This window comes from Oreochromis aureus, linkage group 11, assembly GCF_013358895.1.
Source record: "Oreochromis aureus strain Israel breed Guangdong linkage group 11, ZZ_aureus, whole genome shotgun sequence".
Classification (NCBI taxonomy): Eukaryota; Metazoa; Chordata; class Actinopteri; order Cichliformes; family Cichlidae; genus Oreochromis; species Oreochromis aureus.
Window position 1 is genome coordinate 32,469,320 of NC_052952.1, and position 22,514 is coordinate 32,491,833.

Sequence of the window (22,514 nt, forward strand, 5' to 3'; positions counted from 1 at the left end):
GCTTCCACTCTGCTTTAGTGTTTTGCTCCTCCTTGCTTCCCCCATCAACCCCCCCCTTCCACTTACTCTCGCTCTGCATTAAACCCAGCTTGTCTCTCTGATCCCGGGAGGACTGCTTATGGGAGCTCCTCGGACCAGTGTAAGCCCTGCTGGTTTCCAGTCGCCTCGCAGCACTGCACGTGGAAGAGGAGGAGGAGAGGGAGTATTTGTCCTCGTGCCCTAGGCAGGAGAAAGAAAACAAGGGGAGAAAAAGGAGAAACTGAGGCAGAGAAAACAAGGAATGAGCTTGTTAGAGATGCAGAGTGTAAAAATAAAGGGAAAGTAATGCAGAGAGATGAGAAAAGATGAGGGCAGGGGAGAAAAATAGGAAAAAGCCAGAAGTAGAAAAGGAGAGAGCGAGCGCAGGGTGGTGGAGGGAGAAGAGCAAATGAGTGAGCGAATAGGAGTGGAAGAGAGAGAGTGAGCGAGAGCAAGTGAGAGGGAGGGAGGCGTACAACACTGCAGACACTCGCCCACTGTCACTGCTCCACAGCCAGAGGACAGAGGCAGCAGCGGCAGCAGAGGAAGCGGATACGATGGAGGAGGACGACTGTACCAACCATCTGCAGCTCAGTCCCCGTCACTGACAGCCTCCCTCGGGACCATCCTGCCAAGTTGGGAACAAAACTACACTCTTGTCCTTCACAACACCAAGTACTGGACCCTCAACTCCTGCAGGAACACTGTGCACAAGATCATCATTATTTTTCCCGCTCTTGCACTCCCGCACACTTACTCACACACCTTCTCTCAAACTGAAGCACACTTCACTCTGCCTATTGGACTAGCGAGTTTTTTGTTGTTTTTCATCATCGCTGCCTTCCGAGCTGAGTGGATTTACTTTTATCCTGTGGAGGACCATGGGGCTGGGGTGGAGGGGTACAGGAGGGACCATCCAAAAAAGGACAGAGGAGAGCTGGTACCATTTGGTGGCATTGCTGCTGTTGTGTGGTTTCTGGGAGGCTCACACACAGACAGATGATGGGAAGTCTGTCTACTTCTGGGAAACAGGTACTGCTAAACCACTAATTACAGATTAAATGTGATCCTTTGCTTTACATATGGAGTGTTTATGATAGCTGCTGATGTATTAGTGTGTTGCTTCTGAGTGTGGGAGGTCACATACCGTAGCTGCGCCAACAGCACAATCAGTCAGATCTTATCGAAAATGTTTCCAACTCATTATATGTGGATAATGTGGCATGAACAGAGTGATAACCATTTTAAGACACGTTTTAAATCTATGCATGCATCGGTGGAAATAAAAGCTTCTTAGATCTAGTGCAGAAATGTTCTCATGACTTATTGGGTTTCAGAGATCTAAAAGGCTTCCAGATGACACACTTTGGCTGTCTCAATTTTTTTTTTCGTTGAGGTTTACGCTGCTGAACTTCAAAGATGCATACACTTGAAAGATGACCCAGAAATCTACAGTAGAATCTCGCTCCTTCGTCCTGAATCGCATGTGGCACGCAGGACAACTATGATCCATTTTTGAATAGATTAGTTTCATCTCCCTGAGTCTCAGGTGATGCACTGTTATTGAAACGTTGCTGTTGTGTTTTACAGCATGCAGATGATTGATAGGCACTGCATCACTATTGTGGTTGGCAACGGGTTTCATGCTGCTGATACAAAATCAGCTCTGAATCTGAGGGCGTTGTGTGTTTTTTGAGGCTCACGCATGTAGAAGATTGTAGATTGATGAGTGGGTACAGTAGTTCTTATCTTTACACGTGCTTGTTCTCTACACTGAATCTAGCTGCACTGAACTGTCTATCAGAGACACATATAAATATCGAGTGCCGTGGTGAATTATATCCCCACACTTGATGCTGAGCACTACTTTAAGGTTCTAGAGTACATATCATGCACTAGGTTCAGATTAACACCGATAACTACTAACAGATGCAAAAATTAACCTTTGCAGTCATTTTTAAAAACATCTAGGACGTACTTTAAGGCACAAATTAAATAACGATCTCTTCATTTCCCAGTTTGATGCTCAGGAGATTTAAGGTGTGCTTTTCTCATTCAACGTTTGGAAAAGTTTTATTTTCTCAATGCCGGTACAACTTTGTCGTCTCTCTCAAACTCAAACGCCACCACTCTGCATGTCCTGCCCCGCCTTGCTCAGCACCAGTCCCCAGTTGACGTATCCCACGTCTCTCCCGTGGTTCTGCATCTTTAAAGAGGATGTAGCTGAGTAAGGAGATTAAAGGAGCAGGGATTTAACAACCCAGGAAAGACAGCCCAGGGAAGAGACTTGAGAAAGAGAAAGGCAGAGTGAGCACTGCAGGCAGAGAGAGGGACTAACTTAACCTACATCTACCCTACTGTAGGTCATAATGATTATGCCTCTCTCCCACGCTACAGCACCTTTCTCCCACACTATGCACGCTCCTCAACTGGAAAGCTCTAGGCTCTGCGCTTTGAAATGTAATCCAGTGTTGGGAGTTTGTTCCCTTCTTCCCAAATAAAAGGTAGTGCATTGATTTCAGCCCTGGAGTGTTCTTTCTTCTGAGTCTCTTTGGTTTGACAATTGCCTGCAGAGTATTAAAATCACATAGGGCAATTTACCGCTTTGGATCCCGGTGCTTTTCATCAAAATGTGATTATGTTTGTGCAAGATTTGCATACTTTTTCTTTCCAATGGAAGTTGTTTTTCCCGTTATTTATGTATTTTTTTAAGAAAAGAAACGCAAAATACGATGATGTTTGTGCACACTTGCAGAGTGTGCAGTGGAGGGAATATTCTTGTGGCAAGCAATGCTCTGATGTTTTGCATATTGATGAGTCTTGCTGAAATACAGCCCCTGTCTTCAAAACTGTGGGGAATTGGGACTGCATTGCTTTTATTGCCTTCTGTGGAAATATGATGTATCTGTTTTGGAAGGTGAGACAGTCCATTGGTGATTTTTTTTTCTTTTTTCGTGGAGAATACTATTCAAATGAAGCAGATGGAGACAACAGGATCCTCCAGCTATTGCAAGTGATATTTCTGCAGGTGGCGTTAGGATAGCTGAAGGAAAAAAGAAAATGATTATAGCCACCATGAGGATGATGGTAGTGATGATGGTGATGGTGATAATGGCATACCACAGATTTTCTGGGGCCTCTGAGAGATTGCTCGGAGTTTGTCTTCGTCTCAGATCCTGTTTTCACACCATTTTTCTCCCTGTCGCTTTCTCACAACTGTGCACTCCTTCTGCACTTCTATCTCTGCATCTTTATCACTTTGTTTCCCTGTCTAGCACTCATACCATATTTTGCATTGCTTTTTTAAGAGCCACAGCCCCAATAATAAGACAATAAAATATGATGAAATCTCAGAGAAACTTATTGTCACGAGGCAACACCAGGATGTCAATCTATCTATTATAAATACCCCCCAACTCACCCTTGCCTCCAAACACACACACCGCAGCAGGTGCATCTTTCCCATTCAGTTACAGTGTGTGTGCTTCATTAGACTCAGTTGTTGAAGCAACAAGGTTGCCAGGTTTGTGCTGTCAAGACCTCCCATGTTTGCCTGAGGACAAGGCAATTACAGGTGGTGGAGTATTACGTACTGTAGTATCTCGATATCTTGAGCATCTGCTCTATGCCTCACTGTAAATGCTCCTTACACATGGCTTTGCAGTTTGATACTGATGCATGTTAATGTTCCAGTGGATCCTTAAATGCATCAATTATCCACAACATTAAAACCACCTGCCTAATATCGTGTGGGTCTGTCTCCTCCTGGCAAACAGCTCTGACGCATCGGTGTATGGATATGGGACATCTGGGGGTGTCCTGTGGTGCTTGGCATGGTGAATTTTTGGATCCTGTAGGTTTTGATGTGGGGCCCCCAGGGATTGGGATTATTCTGGTGTATCCCACAGATGTTCAATTGAATTGAGCTGTTTGAAAGATGGGATAATGCTTTTGTGGCTCATTGTCATGTTTCTTGAGCTGTTCCTGAGCAGTTTTTGCGGCGTGGCTGGATGCCGCCATCAGAGAAGCAGTTGGTCGACTGAAGTGTTTGCAAAAGCGGTCGCAAAAGAAATCCGGTTGCATGGACGTCAACAGGAAAATAACCCTCGGTACAACATGATCCCCATTTTGTAAATTATGGAAAAAAGATGATAAAGCAGTGTGTAACATGGGGAAAGGTGGAAATTCACACACCAGTGGGTGATGACAGTGTAGCTACATCAGTCCTTTATATGAGTCCCATGGATGCTCAGTTTGATTAGGATCTGGAATGTTTGGAGTCTGCCTCAATGCTTTTGGGATCTTTATGTATTCCCAAGTGGTGTTAGCTGTAGCAGGGTGCATTGCCCTGTTTGGAGAGGCAGCTGTGGTCAGAGTATCTTTGACTTTAGTGGTTTGGTGTGGTACATATCAAAATAATGTCCATATGAATATTACAGTAGGACCCAAAGTTTAGCAGAAGGACATCACATTGTAACAAGATAATCATGACTTGTTACTGCTTTTAATGCTTCGGTTTCATAAAAAGCACAAAAAAAAGAAGTGAAGCTTACATTTTAAAATGTTAAAATGTACACCAGCAGGTGTTAATTCATTTATCAGTCTGATCTGACAGCCTGATCTTATCACTCTTGATCAACCTTCTACCTTTCCTGATTGGCCGCTTGTAATCTTTCCCAGAATCCAGATTATCTATTATTCAGATTACGTCACCTCTGGATCCTGATCAAGCCAATCTGCAATTACCTGCCGTCTTACCTCATCAAGTTACATCACACTTCACAGCATGTGCCTCTCAGTCACAGGACTGTTAAATCAACTGAGACATGCACAGGCTCTCAACTGACTGCTCTTAGATCTTGTTTCCCATTTCTGTTTGTGAATACGGTCACCCAGAAAACGAAAAATTTTGTTCAAATTTGCATTTTAAGCAACAGATCACTTCTTTTGAGACCTTATGCATGAACAAAGTTTATACACATAAAAGCGCAGCAGTAGGTCTCCTTCAGGCTGCTGATTTGGCACCTGTTACTCTAACTGTTAATGCTCTGTGAGGAGCGTGTAAACTTTTGTTTCCTGAGCTGTTAACTAACCAACCTCATAAAACAGATGCTTGAAAGACTCTTTTAATTAATGATAAACTGTATGGGAGCAGGGTTTTAAATTGTAAAATGACAAGGTATTTTGTCATTTGTATTCAATTTTGATATTGATACCATAGGGATGTCTACTTGGAGGCTGGGGGGACACCACTGGCCAGATCCAGTATTTTTATATCAACCATGCCAGTTAACACAGCTGTCATCTCTTTGCTTTTCCCTTTACTCATTTACAATTTCCCTTCAAAGTGGGTGCGCAGGTGTGTTAGGCCTGCATCCCCATTTAGTGACCAGTGGCCTGGTAACAACTTTGAACTCTTTGTACATAATAAATCAACTACATGCCCATCCTGATGTATTGTTTTTGCAGAGGGGAAACTGGCAGATTTAATGACATTTAACAAAGTTAAAAACAAAGTGCGTGTTGTAGATGTTCTTTACTAAAAACTGATAATATAGCCCATTTCTAAGCGATTGCTAGGCATGTATAATTCAGCTTTTGCAAATATAAATGAGATGTTATTGTGAAATTAAAACGATACAGTACTTTTATGAGGTATTGTGGGTGCTACAAATTGCTAACACTGGGCCGTTTTAGCCCATTGTTAGGTGTGATAGCATCATACACAATTCAGTATTTTGTGGATCTAAATTAAATGTTAAATGTGGTTAAAAAGAAATGCTATGATGCTTTTATAAGGTGTTATACATATAAAATGTGCAAAAAATCTCTTGGGCACTAGCTACTTGCGAGGTGTTTGCTAGGCAACATGATGTCAGGTAAGAGCCTTCAGGGGCCTAAGATGTACCTGTGTGCCAAGTTTGGTTGCTCATTCCCTGATGGTCTGGGAGGAATTTGTAGAAAGAAACACACAGACAGATTATCAATTATCTTTTCTTTTCTAAAATCAAGTTGTTCTTTTTTATTTCTCTCACCCAAAGTGCCTTTTAACACTTGGATATTAATTTCATTTTTACTTTAGTTACTTGATACAAGGTACCTTTCTTGAGAATGCTAGCATCTGTAGGTCTGTACATTTGTTGGACCTGCTTCTCTAATGACCTGTCAGTTTCCAGAACCAGTGCAGGTTTAGTCCTACAAGGTATCATCCAATAGAGATTATTCTGGTTTTCTGCTCTGTGACGTGCTGCAGTGTGTCAACACATCTCGCCCATGTCACCGTTCAGGACACAGGTGTAGGGCAACTATTGCTGACAGGCCATTGTTAGCTGAATACATCCCTCTTTTTACAGAGCCGCTAGCAGTGAAGGATGTCATCCTTGCTCAGGGTTGTTACTGGCTCTCCCACAATCACCTGCTATTACGGTGGACCCACTGAAGAGGCCATCCAGGAAATTGAGGGAGAGCGGGTGTGACAGGTTCACAAGTTCACTACAGCATGTCAAGGGCGTTATATGGAGAACAAAAACTCTTTTAGCCAAACTGATAGTGGTAACGAAAGACAAGAGAAGATTGGTTTAAGGGGAAAGCCTTGAGATAAATGGAAACAAAAGAACAGTGATGATCTTTTTCAGGCTGTTTGCACTAAAAAAAGCCGACAGTTCCTCTCTAGCCTTATCGTCTGTTATAGCAACACATCTGAAATCTTAGGAAGGTTATATTTATATTCATGTGCAATGGATTTGGCTACATTTTCCCATTTTGAACTTCTCATTCTGTTTTACTGGCATACTTGATTGATTCATGTCCTCAAATCACCTCAGCATCAACCTCACAACCTTTCCAACATCTAAATTAGAGACTGTTGTGTCTGTACTGCCATGGAAATCCTTTGCTTCAAATAGCTATGTGCTAATACCTGTGTACCTGGATGATATCTGCCAGTTTTCTTTTCATTAAGCTGGAAACAAACACACGTCTGAGTAAATAGCTGTAGCTGTGATAGCAGCAGGAAAGTGACTGGCATCATCCCAAATGAGAATATCCCTTGGAGACTCCCACCTCATTTTAGCGAGTGCATTACAACGTGACCCTCAATGACCCTAATTAGCATAGCACCTGAGGGCAGACAAGGATCTGGTCCATAATTGGCCAGCCAGTGTTAAAATTCCTTAGCAACAGGCAACAAATTTAGGCCACGCATATAAATTAAGATAATTTCCTTGGGAATTTCATTTTTCATTACAGAGTGTGCCAGTGGGTTTTATTTTAATTCAGTATTCCCATGTTTTTGTTTTCTTTTTCAGTTGGGTGAGAGTGAAAATTGAGGGTAATTGTGTCTGTTGTGCATCTCGCCCTACAACCATCAGAAAATGAGCACTCAGCAGCTTGTGGAAACAACAACAGCCATGTGGCCTCAGCATCTTTATGCCTGAAAGAGGATGGAAGCTATTTTTCAAAGTTACGTTTAGTCTCAGTGGAAAAAGACCGAACACAGCTCGGGCTCAAATGATCGGCACTTTGCTGTCATTGAAATGACACAGGGCTCAGCAACAACACTCCATGACGTTGTACCTGATTTTTTTTCAAAGCACTTGCAGCAAAATGTGTCACGTTTGACCCACATTGATCTGTTTTGTGGCTTTAGAGATATTACCCTACTACTCTCCGCTCCAGACTGCTGTGCTTTTAGAAATTGCCAATCCATCCAGTGGAGAAAGATGCCAAAGAGATGCCAGAGTTTGTTTAATCTAAATGGCAGAGCTTACACTAAGAACTGGCTTGGCTATTACTGATATAGGAGGCACGGCAGGATTAGAGATTACACTTCATCCAAAAAACTTTATTTAGAGTAAGATAAGAGGATTCCCACTGCTTTATTCCACCCTATTGAAATGGCTCGTACCATATTTTAGATGCAGTGCTTTGTCACTGAGCTACAAACCACCGGAGTACTTTTTGCATGGTCCTGAGTAAGCAGATCAGTGATAGATTTATGTTGCGCAGGACTGTTATCTTTCCGATTATCAGCCTTGACCTGGTATATCAAAGTGGTACGTGCTGCTATGAAAAGATTAGAAAATGAGATTAAAAAAAAGACCTTTTTTAAAATTGGTACATTTTCTTGTGTGCATTCTCAGTTTTTGCAGTGAAACTATTAATTTATGTCCTCACTGTTGCAAAGTACATATAACATATTACAGTATCCATCAATAAACACTCATTCCAGTCCCAGTTCATATGCAGGAACAATCAGTGATGTACTGACTTTTGGAAGGAATGTGGTAGGGAGCGACAGGATCAGAGGCTAGAGGTCGAAGGCTTGTGGATATTAGTTCAGTCTCTGAAAAGATGTGGTTTCCCTGTATACTCATGTGAGGAGCTAATAGCTCAGTCACACTAGATTAAAAATAGGAATGCATCCTCCTAACAAGTACAAAAAATCAATGGTTTCTTGGTGATTGCATTTATTTTTTTTATTTTTGCATTTGGTGACCAATTGAAAGTATTTGCAGCAACCAGCTGGCCAACCAGAGTTTGAGCATGCAAAACCCTCAACCTCTGGATACATGGTGGGATGCAACATGTCTCCACATAACTTTCAGACAGATTGACAAATGTTTGCAAGTAGTTACCGTCTAATTTATTAATGCAAAGAGATTAACCACGCTGCACTCAGAGTCAGTCTGCAGTGATCAGTGCAGCACATCTCACTGCAGTTGAGAATGAAACCAACTCAACTGGCTTCCTTAGAGTTATTTTTCTATATAAAAGCAAGATTGTCAAACAGTTTGTGGTAAAATTGCAGAGACAACATCACTGTTTATAGAGCCTGGACTTTGTATGACTCAGTTAATGTGAATCTCTGTGTATTTTACAGCAACACATTTGAAACAGATGGCAGTTACAATTTTCTTTATCACTATTATTCACTGTATTGCCACAAAATATTGCATGTAATTGTCAAGTTGACCCCCTTCAATCACAAACTTATAGCAGACTAATAGAAGACTGAATCCATCTCATCTTGCAATCAGTTGCTGTCTTCAAAGCTGGTGCCTGACGGCAGCCACCGATTGCAAGTGTTGGCAGAAAACTGGTCTCCGTCCTCAAGGCGGCCATTTAAAAGACAAGAAAATTACAAGTTCCTTGCAAAAAGTTGTAATAATTTTGGTCGTGCCATGGTAGTATCATAAACCAGAATCATAGTTCCAGTTTTAAGTATCCTCAGATAAACCGCTTGATCAAGGAAAAAGCTGACAATATCACCATTTTATTCTGGCCATGTCAACAAACATGCTAACATCCTGGCTCTGTGGTCTCTGATCGTTTACACATCTTTTTGGCAGGTGATTCACTCAAAGTCCCATGTCAGACTGTTCAGAGGAAACATTTTAAACTAAAATCATGTTGGGAATTTCAATCGTTCACATAATCCAATCAAAACCCCCCATATTATAATGAAATTAACAAAATGTTCTCTATAAATTGAACATAGTCTTGGCAGATGAGCTGATCTCAGAACAGGCTGACAGTGCAGGCTTAGCTGATGCTCTTGCACGCATCCTACTGGCAAATCTCACTCAGGGCATTTAAGCTGCACACTGATTCACAACCCATCTCCACCCCTGCTCCTCCCTCTCATGCTGTGTCTGACTTAATCACTGTTAATGTCTGATCTTGCTGATGCTTGCTCCGGTCAGTACAGGGGTCGTTCTGCTCTTGTCCCCACCCAATCATATACTCAGCATGGTTTTTTTTTACTTGATATTCTTCTCTCGATTGGGAATGATTTGCTTGTAATCAGTCTTCAACACAAGCCTTCTCTATCACAAAAGTTTAATAAGAGTGTGCAGCCCAGATGAGTTAAGAAGTACATCGAGCCAACATCGAAATCATATCTATATTTTGACTGTAACTAGTTTGTTTGTTTGATTATAATGATTCTGATTGAAATCCAGGTAAACTTAAACAGAGCAGCAAAGCAGAAACATATTCCCTTCTTTTTCCGTTCCACTTTTTTTTCTCCTGAGTTTTCCCTAAAATAATAGGTTTGTTTTTCTGGTACAATGGGGTCGTGTCCCTTTGGTGTCTCTTCCCAAACAAGGACTTAAATCTCCACTCAGCCACAAGTTGAAACACAAACAAATAACTGGACCCATATTGAGGAAACCAAGCACTCTCGTGGTCAGAGAGTGGCATTCAAAACAGGCCCTTGACTTCCCAAGAGGCAACGAGGCAGCTTCAGTGGGCTGAGAGGAATTGCGGTATCATCGAAGAAAGCAGTGACATTTACCTGAAAGGAGCCTATCCTGCCTCCCCCGATGCTATTCTAATAAAGCTGAAGAGATGGAGGTGGCTTGGAAGTAAATATCCTCCTGTCTATCCAGCAGCTCTGTCATTAATCCTTCATCTCCCCCACTGGCCATCCATTTTTATTATTCTTTTATTTATTTATTTTTTGCTCAGCCATGAGGTAGTCATGTCCCCACATTTTTTTGAAGATAAAAGCTTTCTTTTCCATGGCGGTTTGGGTGTTTTGCTCCCCAGTGGAAAACGCTGATGGCAAACTGTCATAGATGGTCTGGGAAGCACTCACTGTTGTACAGCAGAAAGATTATAATTCATCTGTAGATCACGTAATGAACTGTACACAGACTGCTTTAATATGCAGTGCAGTTTAGAGTCATATATCAAAGCTACTAAATCAGAATATAATGAGAACATTACATTAGTGTATTGAGCTTCTGTTGTTGGTTTGAAAACCGCACTGCATTTGAACGCCATGCTGTACTTATGCAGTTTTGACCACGTTTATGAATGTTTTGCCATTTGTTTCTGGACCATGTGTTCTTGGTTTATCGAGTAAAAATGGTGCAGTAATTCCTCAGAGTGCACTAAGCAACAGCGACAGAAAAATGGCTTCAGGTAATTGTTTGTGAGGGTGTTCTTCAATCCCGCTTTTGATGTTGTTTGTCTGTTGAAATCTGGAAAGTCTGTGTTCTCGTCTGTTTTAGTTTGTTTTCATTTAGTGTGATAAGCTGAAGGAGTAAGCAATCAGCCACAACATTAAAACTGCCTCCCAAATATTGTGTAAAGCTCCTCGTGCTGCTGAAACACCTCTCAGTCATGTACAGCACATACATTGGACATGTGTGGTCTCTAGCACAGGGCAGATGTTTGAATTTGGAGAGGTTTTTTAGGTTTTTAGTTTGGGGAAAGAGTTTTCCCACGTAGCTTAAAGTATTACACAATTTGAAGTTTACTTTGTAAATCCTGGTCCAAAATGGCAATAAAGCAGGCCTGTCATGTGATTGACAGGTTGCTGCCATATGCATGTGTGGTCCCTCATTTGGATTTGCCACTTGCTCATCAGGTCTGGGTTTACTGCACTGACATAGAAGCAAAAATTCTCAGCCTGTGAATTTAAGACAGAGATTCACCAACCGACATGCAACATACTGAGGCCAAGACGTAGGATCCCATGGATGCTTAATTGAATTAGGGTCAGGGCTATTTGATGACTTGTTCAAAACCTTTGGGCTCTTTGTCATGTTTCTTGAGCCATTCTTCTTTAGTCGGAGGCTTCTGTCGGGTTTTTGTTTGGTCTTTGTTTACATGGATCTCAAGTAAGATCCACATGAATATCAGGACAAGGCGTCTTGGCAGAACGTTTTATTGTAACGAGATGATCAGTGCTGTTCACTACACCTTCCAGCTGGTTTAATGTTGTGGCTGAGGGGTGATTAAACCATGATTAAACCATATTAATTAAAACAAGAGCAGTCCATGTTAGCAGCTCTGTGAGGATGTAATTAGACACAGCAGTGCTTGGATATAAAATGCATTCAAAGTAACAAAACTAGTGCAGTTGATGAGCAGGTATAATATGTACCATAGCTTTTCAATAGCATGCTCACATTAAAGCACTAACTGTGTTCACAGCTGAGGGAGATGATGGGTTTTTTGGGATGTCTGTAGATAAATGAGACTCTCCAGCCTGCAAATAACCAGAGTAACTTTAATTAACTGAAAGGGTGTTTAAAAAAAAAAAGAATTGCACAATACTGATGGGATAAAAAAAAATCTAACAAAATCCTAAAAGAAAAGCACAAGAAATTCTAGTAAGGAGTGCAAGGGACAAACAAAAGAGCACAAAAATGTGATAAAGAGAGAGACAAGATTATATTTAGACTCTGTGCTGATAAATAAGAGAAACTAGTGGAAGCAATTAAGAAATTATGGAGAACCAGACAAAGACGGGAAGTAAAACAACAAAACACGAACAATTACTGAAAAAAAGAGAATTTAGAAGCAATGGGAGAAACAGCAGAAGTAGACAAACACAGGCATGAGGAAGAAGAGCCATGAAATAAATAGAAACCAAAACCTCCCCGAAAAAAAGAATTATTTTGGACTTTTTTTCCCCATAAACTTACAACACATTTGACCACAAGGCTGTATTTAATAATAAGGTACTAAAAGTTTGAAACATTTCATCCAAAAGAATAATCACATTTGCATTTAGAAAAGAATGACTCAATCAAATCTACTGAGTAGATGATGATATATTTCATTAAATTTGTTAAAATTAATTTCATTATGAATGTCTTTTTGAATGTTAAAAACAAGGTCTCTGCTGCATCTCTCACTGATGCTCATCAGAAAAAGCCACTGTTGCTTAGAAAACACCTAAAGAGACCGTTCACTATCTGAGCACAGAGATCTGATCTGGTATTGCTGTATTTCAGAAAAATTGATCAAATGTATTAATGGTGACATAATTATAAATATTGGTGTCTTAACTTAAGCTGCTCAGAGAAGTTTAGAGATTCACCCTGACATGATGGAGTTACACCTATCAATTTTTTGTAGTACAGGCTGTCTAGGAACTATTACAGATAGGAAGTTCCCATATTTGGCTGGCCCTCTTGCTTCATGGTACAGCCGGAGGAGTAGTGAAAGTCATGTTGAATGCGTGTACAAAATATTATCACTACAAAATTCAACTTTACACCAGTGCTAGATAAAAAGTTCACCAAAGTTATTGCAAATTATCTTGAGGGGGATACCACATTTTATTCCACTCAATCAAACAGTTGTTTCTTTCCCAGCGGAGAGCCCTGGTTGACCGGCTGACATTACCACCCATGGAGACGTGTTACATGCTTGGCTTTAAAGCATCGGAATGAAATAAAATACTAATTTGACAATGTAAACTCAAGGGGACAATGATAGTGAAGGTTTACTTTAAACTGCATCATGTTTAATAAACCTGTCCTTTTCACTTTGCATTCCTATTGATTACTGCTCTTTACACCTTCAGTAGCAGGTCTCATTAGTCTCACATGCACAGTTCAAGAACAAATTCAGCTAGATATTAAAAGTCAAGATTGAAGTAAACCTGTCAATACATTTGATTGATTGTATTGATCTCGTTTGCCTTTTTTCTCTCTTGAAACTGCTCCTGAAATTGATCTGCATTTATAGCCCTTTAATGCAAGGGAATACATAGTGCTGACAAAAGTGCACATGTAGAGAGAAATTGGAAAAGGTGGTTAAAATGCATAAGGAGAAAATAGAGTAAGAGATCACTTAAGCACATTTAAGCCCTAACATCAGCATTATAGGCCTGGCATTTGTAATGAAGGCGCAAGAGTTAGAGGCTGACAGGAAGTGTAGAGGATTTGTAGGCATCAAATATCCATAGAAAGGAATTTAGCTGGAGAGAGCACACCTAACCGTGCTTTAACATTAGTATCAACATAATAAGCCAGAAATGTATAATGGTAAAGGGGCAGAGAGAGTGATGGAGTGGCCGGCTAATCACCAGCGACAAGCCCCTGGATTAGAGGGAGGGGAGCAGATGGCCTGAGGCAGGGCAAGGCCGAGCATATATGAATATCCCAGGAGGCTGAGCAGGCTCTCTACCTCCTCGTGCCTAGAGCAGACATACATTGTGTACACAGAATATTTGTCACTGTTTTGGTGGTGGTGGTCACTACCAACCCACCCACCCACACACATGTACAGTGTGTACAGAGAAGGTCTGCCATACAGCACATCTGAGAAAAGCAAAATCTTCCTGTCCTAGATATCACATGTTTTACCATTCAGGGCACCAAAGGATTATTATTTGTCTTTCGCAATTAAGCTAGCTAAACATAAAGAGATAAATTAGTACAGATTTAAATTTCTTTATGTCACCACTTTCATTGCGCCACCTTTTGGGGTTAAAAAGTAAATGCCATAAAACGACATGCTTACAGCCTGCTGCACTAAATAGTTTTGCTCTCTATGGCCAATTATTAGCCAAATAAAATTAATAAGGTTTTCAAATATACTATGAACCAAAAATTGTTTGATTTTCAGTTAGATAAGTAGAAGAGAATGGATGGATGTTTGATCTTCAAAAGGAGACTTTCACAAATTAAAGTCAACAGTTCTTGGGAACCATTTCTGCACTGTAAAAAGAAAAAATGTTGTGATAAATGGCCTCAAGTGATCAAGTGACGTCACTCCAGCCGTCAACAAATAATGCTGACGCCTGCAAATGTAAAAATGGGGGAAAAAGGGACTTCACTGGACTTCTGTGGCTTATTTCTTATTTGTGCTCGAGGCTACCTGCTGCTACTCGCATAATACACCCAAATCACCGTCCCAGGTGTCAACTTGCATTGTGGGCAATAAAATCACACATGTAACAACCACAAAGGGCAGCACAAACATCTCAAGCTGCTACTTTGCCCTGGTCATTCGGACGAGTTGAGGAGATACTGTATATTCAGCAAACATCATTAAGCACCAGTGGATTTATTCAGCAGCTATATAGCCACTTTAAATAAGAACTTTTATTTATTTTGTGTTGTTATTTAAATTGAACCAATTATGCTGCTGTCGCACTAGAGTTTAAAAATTCATATTGAAGAGAAATTCTCATTAACTACTTGCATTCAGAGTCCAGACTGAACCACATAAATCTGAAACTGATACAGTTGCTGCTAGACGACGATATAACTGCAAAATGACATAGCTGCTTGGCAGCCTTGCTTTTATATGGGAAATAACCAGAATACAACCTGTTAGCAACCAGCTGAGTCCCGATTATAACTAGATGCTGATCAGAGCAGGCTGATTCTGTTCGATTGCAGTGCCATCATGGCAATATGTCTGCATTTATAAATTAGATGGCAATCGGACTGTGATTATTTGGAGAAAGGTTTCCCACCACCAGGCGACCTGTGCATTTGCCTTGTGATCAAATGTGGTTGCCCAGAGGTTGGGAGAGTTGCACACTCAAACCAATAGATCACCAAATGGGAAAAATTTCAGTGCAGTCATGTCTTACAAGTAGGTTACAGTCCTACAGTCCTGCAATCCTACTTTAACTCTAGAGTGACTGAGGCATAATGATTCTCGCTAGGTTTTTTTTTGCAGCATACACAACTTTTGGTGACCTGCTAAGTTTGATAAGGCAAATGTTTATCTTAAAGTTTATCTTGCATGTGTCTTCTAAAACTTCTTTAATATCATTATTTTCTCAAAGTTAGCTTATGCATGTATGTACAGATACGCTAAAAACTCAATGAATTAGGTTATCTGCTTTTAAATGGTTGCATAACTAAAACTACACTCTTGAATGTCATCCAGCTCTTCATGCCTGTATTGATTTAAATCTCTATTCATCTGTTTGTCCATTAGCTTTTTCCTCTCACTACCCATTGTGTGGTGGGTGTATAGCGTGGGCCTGCACTCATGGGTGTCACTTCAAGCACTAGATCTCTGGCAGACACTTAAAGCATTACACACACATGCACAGTAATGCCACACTTGTAATCCACAGAGACAAAGTTGGCATTTCTCTTTAGCACAATGTGGAACGAGGCAGCTTTTTACGAGTTTTAGCAGTTGCACTTGGGAACAGAATTCTTTAGTGGTCACACCTCCAGTTATATGTAGCTCAGAGCGAACATATGACAGATTGTGAGAGAGGCTGTCTCCCTTCAGTTTTTATCCCGTGTCCTGTGTGTGTGGAAGTTAGTCAAGTTAGTCACTTGGTGAATAATTGAGAGTACGTTTAGAGAAACTTTCTCTGCATCAACTCAAACTAAAAGCTGCACTGGGCAATATTTTATCTGCAGACAGTGACCACCTGTCTTAAAAAGCTAGAGTAATGACTAACATCTAGAGTCTTAGAGTCTAAATGCTGTCAATGGGGATTGGTTATTTTTCTGATTAATTTACTTTTTTTTTTTTAACTGATTATCAATAAAACACAATTTCCGTCATCAGTAACTGCTTATAGACATTGACATTACCAGTAATCAAGGACTGTTTTTTGTGTTTTGAGCAGATATTGCCAGGTTCAGTTGCACTTCTTTCATTGCTAATTACCACACGCTACACAGACATCAGTTTACATCAATTCACATTAACAGGCTTTGCTAAATAAAGCTAAAGACCCTACAGTAAAGACTCTACAGTAAACAATCAGACAATCCCCTATGAGCAGCATTTGGCAACAGTGGAGAGAAAGAAACCTCTGGCAGAAAAAGACAAAACTACAGCTGAATGGAGAAGAAGTTCTCAGTGCATCATAGGAAGTTCCCCAGCAGCCTGAAGATTTGTGGAGTTCAGGGTCATTTGATCCAGCCCCATTGGTTTTAAAAGAGGGTATCTGTACTTAACCCAAACTGGGTTTAACAGGGAGGGGCCAATAGCTGAAGGCTCTGCCACCGATTCTACTTTCATAAACTTCAGGAACCACAAGAAAATGTGCAATCTGACAGCAAAGTGCTCTGTTTTGATAAAATATAATATTGTCATAGTCCTATTAGATGGTAATTCATTCATCTTTATTCTCACTACAGTACACCTGGATGGACTGGCAAAGACCTCCCGGTATTGTCTCACTGCAGGTTCAAGCATTCAGAGTCTTTTAAAACACTTAAATCTTCAACTGATATGGACCAGATCCAAAATTATCTGTGTGTATTGAGACATTTTATTTCTTGAAGACTGGATGATTTTAGTAATGATTTTATCTGTGCCGTCAAAAAAGTCACGTGAAAACATCAGGTCAGTTCACATCTAAAGTTTCAGGCCTCTCAGTGTGTTACAGAATAGAGTTTAAAATAGTCTACTCCTGTTCGTCTTTAAATCTCTCTGGGCTTTAGGACCAAAATACCTTCCCTAACTGCCTTTCACTGTATGAACTCACTTGACATCTGAAGTCATGGGGACTCTGAGAAGCACATGTTTCATAACAAACTCAGAAGACTGGAGACCTGCCCTCGTATGCCTTTAAAGCCAGATTATAAATGTACTCGGACTGTCCTTACATCCAGAACTTCCTCCTACTCATAATGTTCAAATGTGGCATTTTCTATGTACTTCTATGTACTTACTTCAAGATGGACTCTTTTGAAGACTAAATGAATAAACAAAGAAATGTTGCCTGACTAGCAAATTACTGTACGTGCATCATATTTCTATTCTCCACGCCTGCTGTGGCTGAAACTGTCATTACATTTTTAACAGTCTAGTTATGTACTATGAATATAAATGAAGGAAAGTTAAAACAAAAATACAAAGTTTTGGCCGAATGTTTAAAAACACTTAATGTGCATGAATTTCAACACAATACTGGCTTTTAAGTATTCCTTTGAGCTTTTTTCCTTCAGGAGAATAACTGTTCAGCATATGCATTAAAAGTAAATGGAGCACATGGATTTGGTTAGCTTTCCTTAAATAAATAGAGGGTCGTAATTATGAAAACTCAAAAGATATGTGCTGTATATCAAAGAATTTTTTGTCCATTATGTCCATAATGAGCAATGTTTGGTGTAACGTGTTCCAAATTAACACATTACTGTAATCAAATTTAGTAGTGACATTATAGTTACTAATGTTGCTGCTTGCACTATGTAAGTTTCTCAGTTATCTGCACTGATGTGATATCTATTATATGCATACTTGACAACAATCCTTTAATATGAGTTCCTGCAGGAGCTCGAATAAAAATGTCACAGTGACTTTTGAGAAGTGAGGATTATGTCTAATTTATGGCACAAAGTGATAAGAATGTGATGATGGTAAAGAAAAAACTGTAGAAACAACAGACCACCTCTTCTAACATGACATCAATGACACATCACCTCCAAACCAAAAAGATAGCCACTGCAAAACTAGCCATGAGAATGATATTGTTTCAGATTGCATGTTGGGCATCAATCAAAAAAACAAATGTTGACTTTCAACAGGAAACATTTCTGCCCATGCTTAGTTGTTGTTTTCTGTGAATGGGCTGTTTTTCACAGCCTTTGCTGTCAGCTTTGTGATAATACTTATAAAGACTACTAAAAGAAATATCATCTTGATATTATCCCTATTAGATTATAAGGATCTCAGCAAATACGTTGGTGTGTGAAATGTTTGCTAACTGACAATTACAAAGGTGACATTTTAGACGAATGCTATCACCGATGTAATGTGGTGTAATGTGTTACTTTCGAATACAAAAACTAAAGAGTGATGTGCAGTGCATTACTTCTTTTTGAGCAACAGCGACTACAAGTGTAGGTAAACTGTCAACTAGAACTGTACATTAGGATACACCTAAAAGGTGCACATCAATCACACAGTATTTATTTGCAACAATGTGCATTAAATGGACCCCAAACTGACCTTTAATTTGAAATATAGACAACAGATAGTGTGCAGCGAGGTGTCTGTTTTTATTACCATGAGCCAACCTGCAGTTTCTGTAGTATTTATCATGGTCAGGTTGGTGGGTAGTGGGTGGATGATGTGCACGCTCTTCTGAATTATTTTGCATTAATGCCTTTATTAGTATTTATTAAAGTTAATGCAACTTGGACTGGCATATTCTACAACTATATCTAACAGTTGTAAATCCAATAGGATATTTGCAGAGACACATGCAGTCCAATATTGCATTGGTGGGGAGCGTCTGTTTGGGCTGCGCATTATAAGCCATCAGTATGGTACAAATATGGCCCAGAAACGGATAAAGAGGAGTGAAGTATTCACATGCTGTTTGTAGAGTACTTGAGTGTGAATTTTAATAATCAAGTCTCATTTTCATACTAAAATAATGCAGTCTTTGATAATGCTTGTAATCCGTATCTGTCATTCTCCACTCTTAAGTGCTCTGATCAAATTAGAGTGCAACCATAAAATATGCAAATTAGCATTTGTCATTTTAAGATTAGGCGAGCTGTACTCGATTATGGGAGCGCACAATTAGATCCGAAACCCGCAGCAGGCTACAGAGGCACTGCAAAGAGCAGATGAGAATTGATGTAGCGTTGATGTGTCCTTTTGTGCTGTACTCCCCGAAGAGGAGTCATTAATGAACAAGCAGCCAAGACAACCTCGGTTGCTGTAATTCATCATGGCACGTGTGACCTCTCTCCTCAGTGCCACTGGCTGTTCTTCACGGTGCCCTTCATCATCCTCCGTAGATACGCAGAATGCTCCTGATTGCTTAAATGTTTACCACATTTTTAAATCGTTTTTTAATGTGTAAACTGGTTATTTCCCCACCTTCTTCATTTTGGTTTTTCCAGCAATACAAATAAAAATCTTAAATAAATGATACAGCGGGAAACATTCTGCTCCTCGAATGCATCATATATGACTCATGGCTTGCAGCCAGACAGTTATTGCAATAACAACACAGTTGTAAGACTTTAGAGACTCCTGTGATCCGACGAGGCACATGTTCGCGTCGACCTCTGACTTTACTGCAGGCTTATACGTCTCTTAGGAGCATCCCGCAGTGTTTGCATGTCACAGCTTTTTATGTGCTCCCTGACATTTTCTAAGCAGAAGTACTTCATCCCTAATCCGCTTGCTTACATTTCATAAGTAAAGCTTATTTTGCAAATTATAACTTGAAAGATTCCATGTTAGCTTTAAGCTGAATCATTACCAGGAACTTACTATGCTAATTTCCAACTGCACGTTTTTACTTTTGGTCTCAACTAGAGTAGCTTTGTATGAGTACCCTTTTAAACTAATCCTTATTTATTTTACATTAAGCCTCGGTGTAGCTCCTCAGTTGTTTTAGCTCCCATTCTGCTGTCTTTAAGCCAGCTTTACCCCTTATTGGCTACTCCTTATAAACAGAGCCCTGATCATGTTAGGGCTAACTGCTCTCAGTGACATCATGGAGGGCAAAGAGTAGAAAAAAACAAAAATCTTGTAATAGTCTTGGCCACTAGCAGATTCCTGTGGTTGCCAGTAGATTACATGGAAGACACCAACTTATCTGTTAACATTTGCCAGATGATCAGCGAGTGGATTGAATCGGTAAAAGCAAAAACTTCAAAGTAACAGCTGTGCTTTGCTGCATGTTTTACTACTGCTTGGTGAGCAGTTGGCAAGTTCCTGCAGACAAGTAAGTGTCTGCTATGCAAACTACAGGACAACCAAATCAATCACAAAGAGGACCGTATATCTCCTCCTTGTATCTCCTCTCTTGTATTCCAGCTACCACTCACCAACCAATACAACCAAAATGCAAAATATGGGTGATAGTTGCAGCGATTGTAAGCATCCCCGGTCACCGGTGACACATCTTTGCTTAGGCTTGGGTAGTATTCACCCCTTTATATGGCTTTTTCACTTAAGTAAAACTATTAACAGAAAAATGTAACGTTTAAAATCAGCTTATTGGACTTCATTTGAAGGGCAACATTCTCTAGTTCCTGAAAATTAGCTTTTTTTAGTTAGCCTGTGTGGCTAAATCAAACTTAACCCTATGACTAGACAGGTTGATGGTAACCCGGTAGAAGTTAAGAAGTTAATTAAACCTTTTCTTTGTTTGTTTTTGGCACTCAATGAGAAGAATGGAAGTTACACAAATCATTTTTGAAAAATCTTTTCTTACCTGTGTATTGCTGAACAAAAACCAATCCCAGAAGTCCACAGGAGGCAATCTTTGTCATGTCATCAAAGGAAAAAATGTGCCTGGAAGGAGTTCAAGGGCCTTGGAACACTTGAACCTCAACTAATTGCAAGACAAATCTACAGAAAATGTCATCCATCACCTTTGTGTTTACATTCTCCCACTTCATTTTTCCGAACAGGCTCTTATTGAAAACCCAGACTAAGGGGAAGAATAGGGTCGCTTCCTCCTGGAAGTAGTGAAAAATTGCCAGTTTGCTACAGACGTTCACTCACTTTCAGGTATGCTCTCTGGGTGAGAGCTAAAAAATTTCGAAATTACAGCCACGCCAGAAGGTTTTGTAGGGCACACAGGCTACCTTCTTGTTAAATGAAAAACATCAACCTTTGATGATCTCACTCTTAGATATCATCAATCAGTGGAGTTTTTTTTTTTTTTTCAGTTTTGTGAGTGAGTATTGTAATATATTTTTTCTGGGTTACCTGCTTTCTTTCTGCTTAACTTGAATGACTTTCAGCAAACCCAGGAGAACGAGGATCTTTGTGCTGCATATGAGCTGGTGGTAAAAGAGAGAAAAACACAACATTAAGTTTTATAGTTGACAAAAGCCAAGCTGTCATGCAGCTGCATTTTTTTAATGATTTTACTCAGTTGATAAATTGGTGTCATTGCCTCTTTGATGTTTTTCTCCCTGTATGACTGCTGCACATCAGTAGCAGCTGTGGAAGTACAACTTCTGTTTGAATGACATTGCTAATTCATTAGCAGCCCTGTCAGAATGCATTTCATTTGAGTCTCCAGGAGTTCTTTATTCTTGCAGTTTGGAGCTGTTATTGAAAGTTATGAGATAAACACGTTGCTATCACTTTACCAGATGGATTTCTTTTCCCATTAACCTGCAGAAAAGAGGAAGATGAAGCTAGCAGCAGTGATGGAGCAATAAAGAGTAGTGTGGCTAAACATTCCCTCTGGGACTGTTAGAGCATATATCTTATCTCCCCGGTGTATTAAGCACAGTCTCCGTCTCTTCGTTAGCCAGTTAGAATTTAGTGGCTCCCGCGCAGTTTAGTGGACCATACATCAAGCAGTTATTAGGCTTCTGTCTTATGTTGCATCAAGAGAAATATGAATAAAGAAATAACACAGCACACATCCTGTGTGCACAAGGACCTTCAGCTCTCTGGCACAGTGTGTCATTAGAAGTTCTCGTCAGCTGTCACCGGCCGCCGAGCAAACACAGCAACCCAGCCCTCCTTCACCTGCCTCACTGAATATTGTGTGTGTGTGTGTGTGTGTGGTTCTTGCTCTGAAAGCACGACCTAGAGGATTATTTAGCTGTCACAGCTGTCAGTCAGGGCTTGAGCTGCCCCCTCCAACACTACACACACACACACACACACACACACACGCGCACAAATACAGACCTCCCCTACCCCCAATTGTGAGCTGCTGACAGTTGTAGTCATAGCAACAGAGATAATATGATGAGTATGTGTATATGTCAAAGCCTCTGCCCTGCTACCTGTGACCATACCTGTCTTGACATCTCTTTAATGGGAAA

At 40.3% G+C, this 22,514-nt stretch overlaps 1 protein-coding gene across 1 annotated transcript in view; it reads left to right on the forward strand.

Moving 5' to 3' along the window:
• The first annotated feature begins 899 nt into the window (after window positions 1–899).
• Window positions 900–22,514, forward strand: part of LOC116334980 (thrombospondin type-1 domain-containing protein 7A) — a 198,040-nt gene continuing 176,425 nt past the window's right edge. Inside the window, exon 1 of the mRNA XM_039619888.1 lies at window positions 900–1,050. Within this exon, the coding sequence (XP_039475822.1) occupies window positions 900–1,050 (151 nt within the window). The remainder of the gene's footprint in view (window positions 1,051–22,514) is intronic.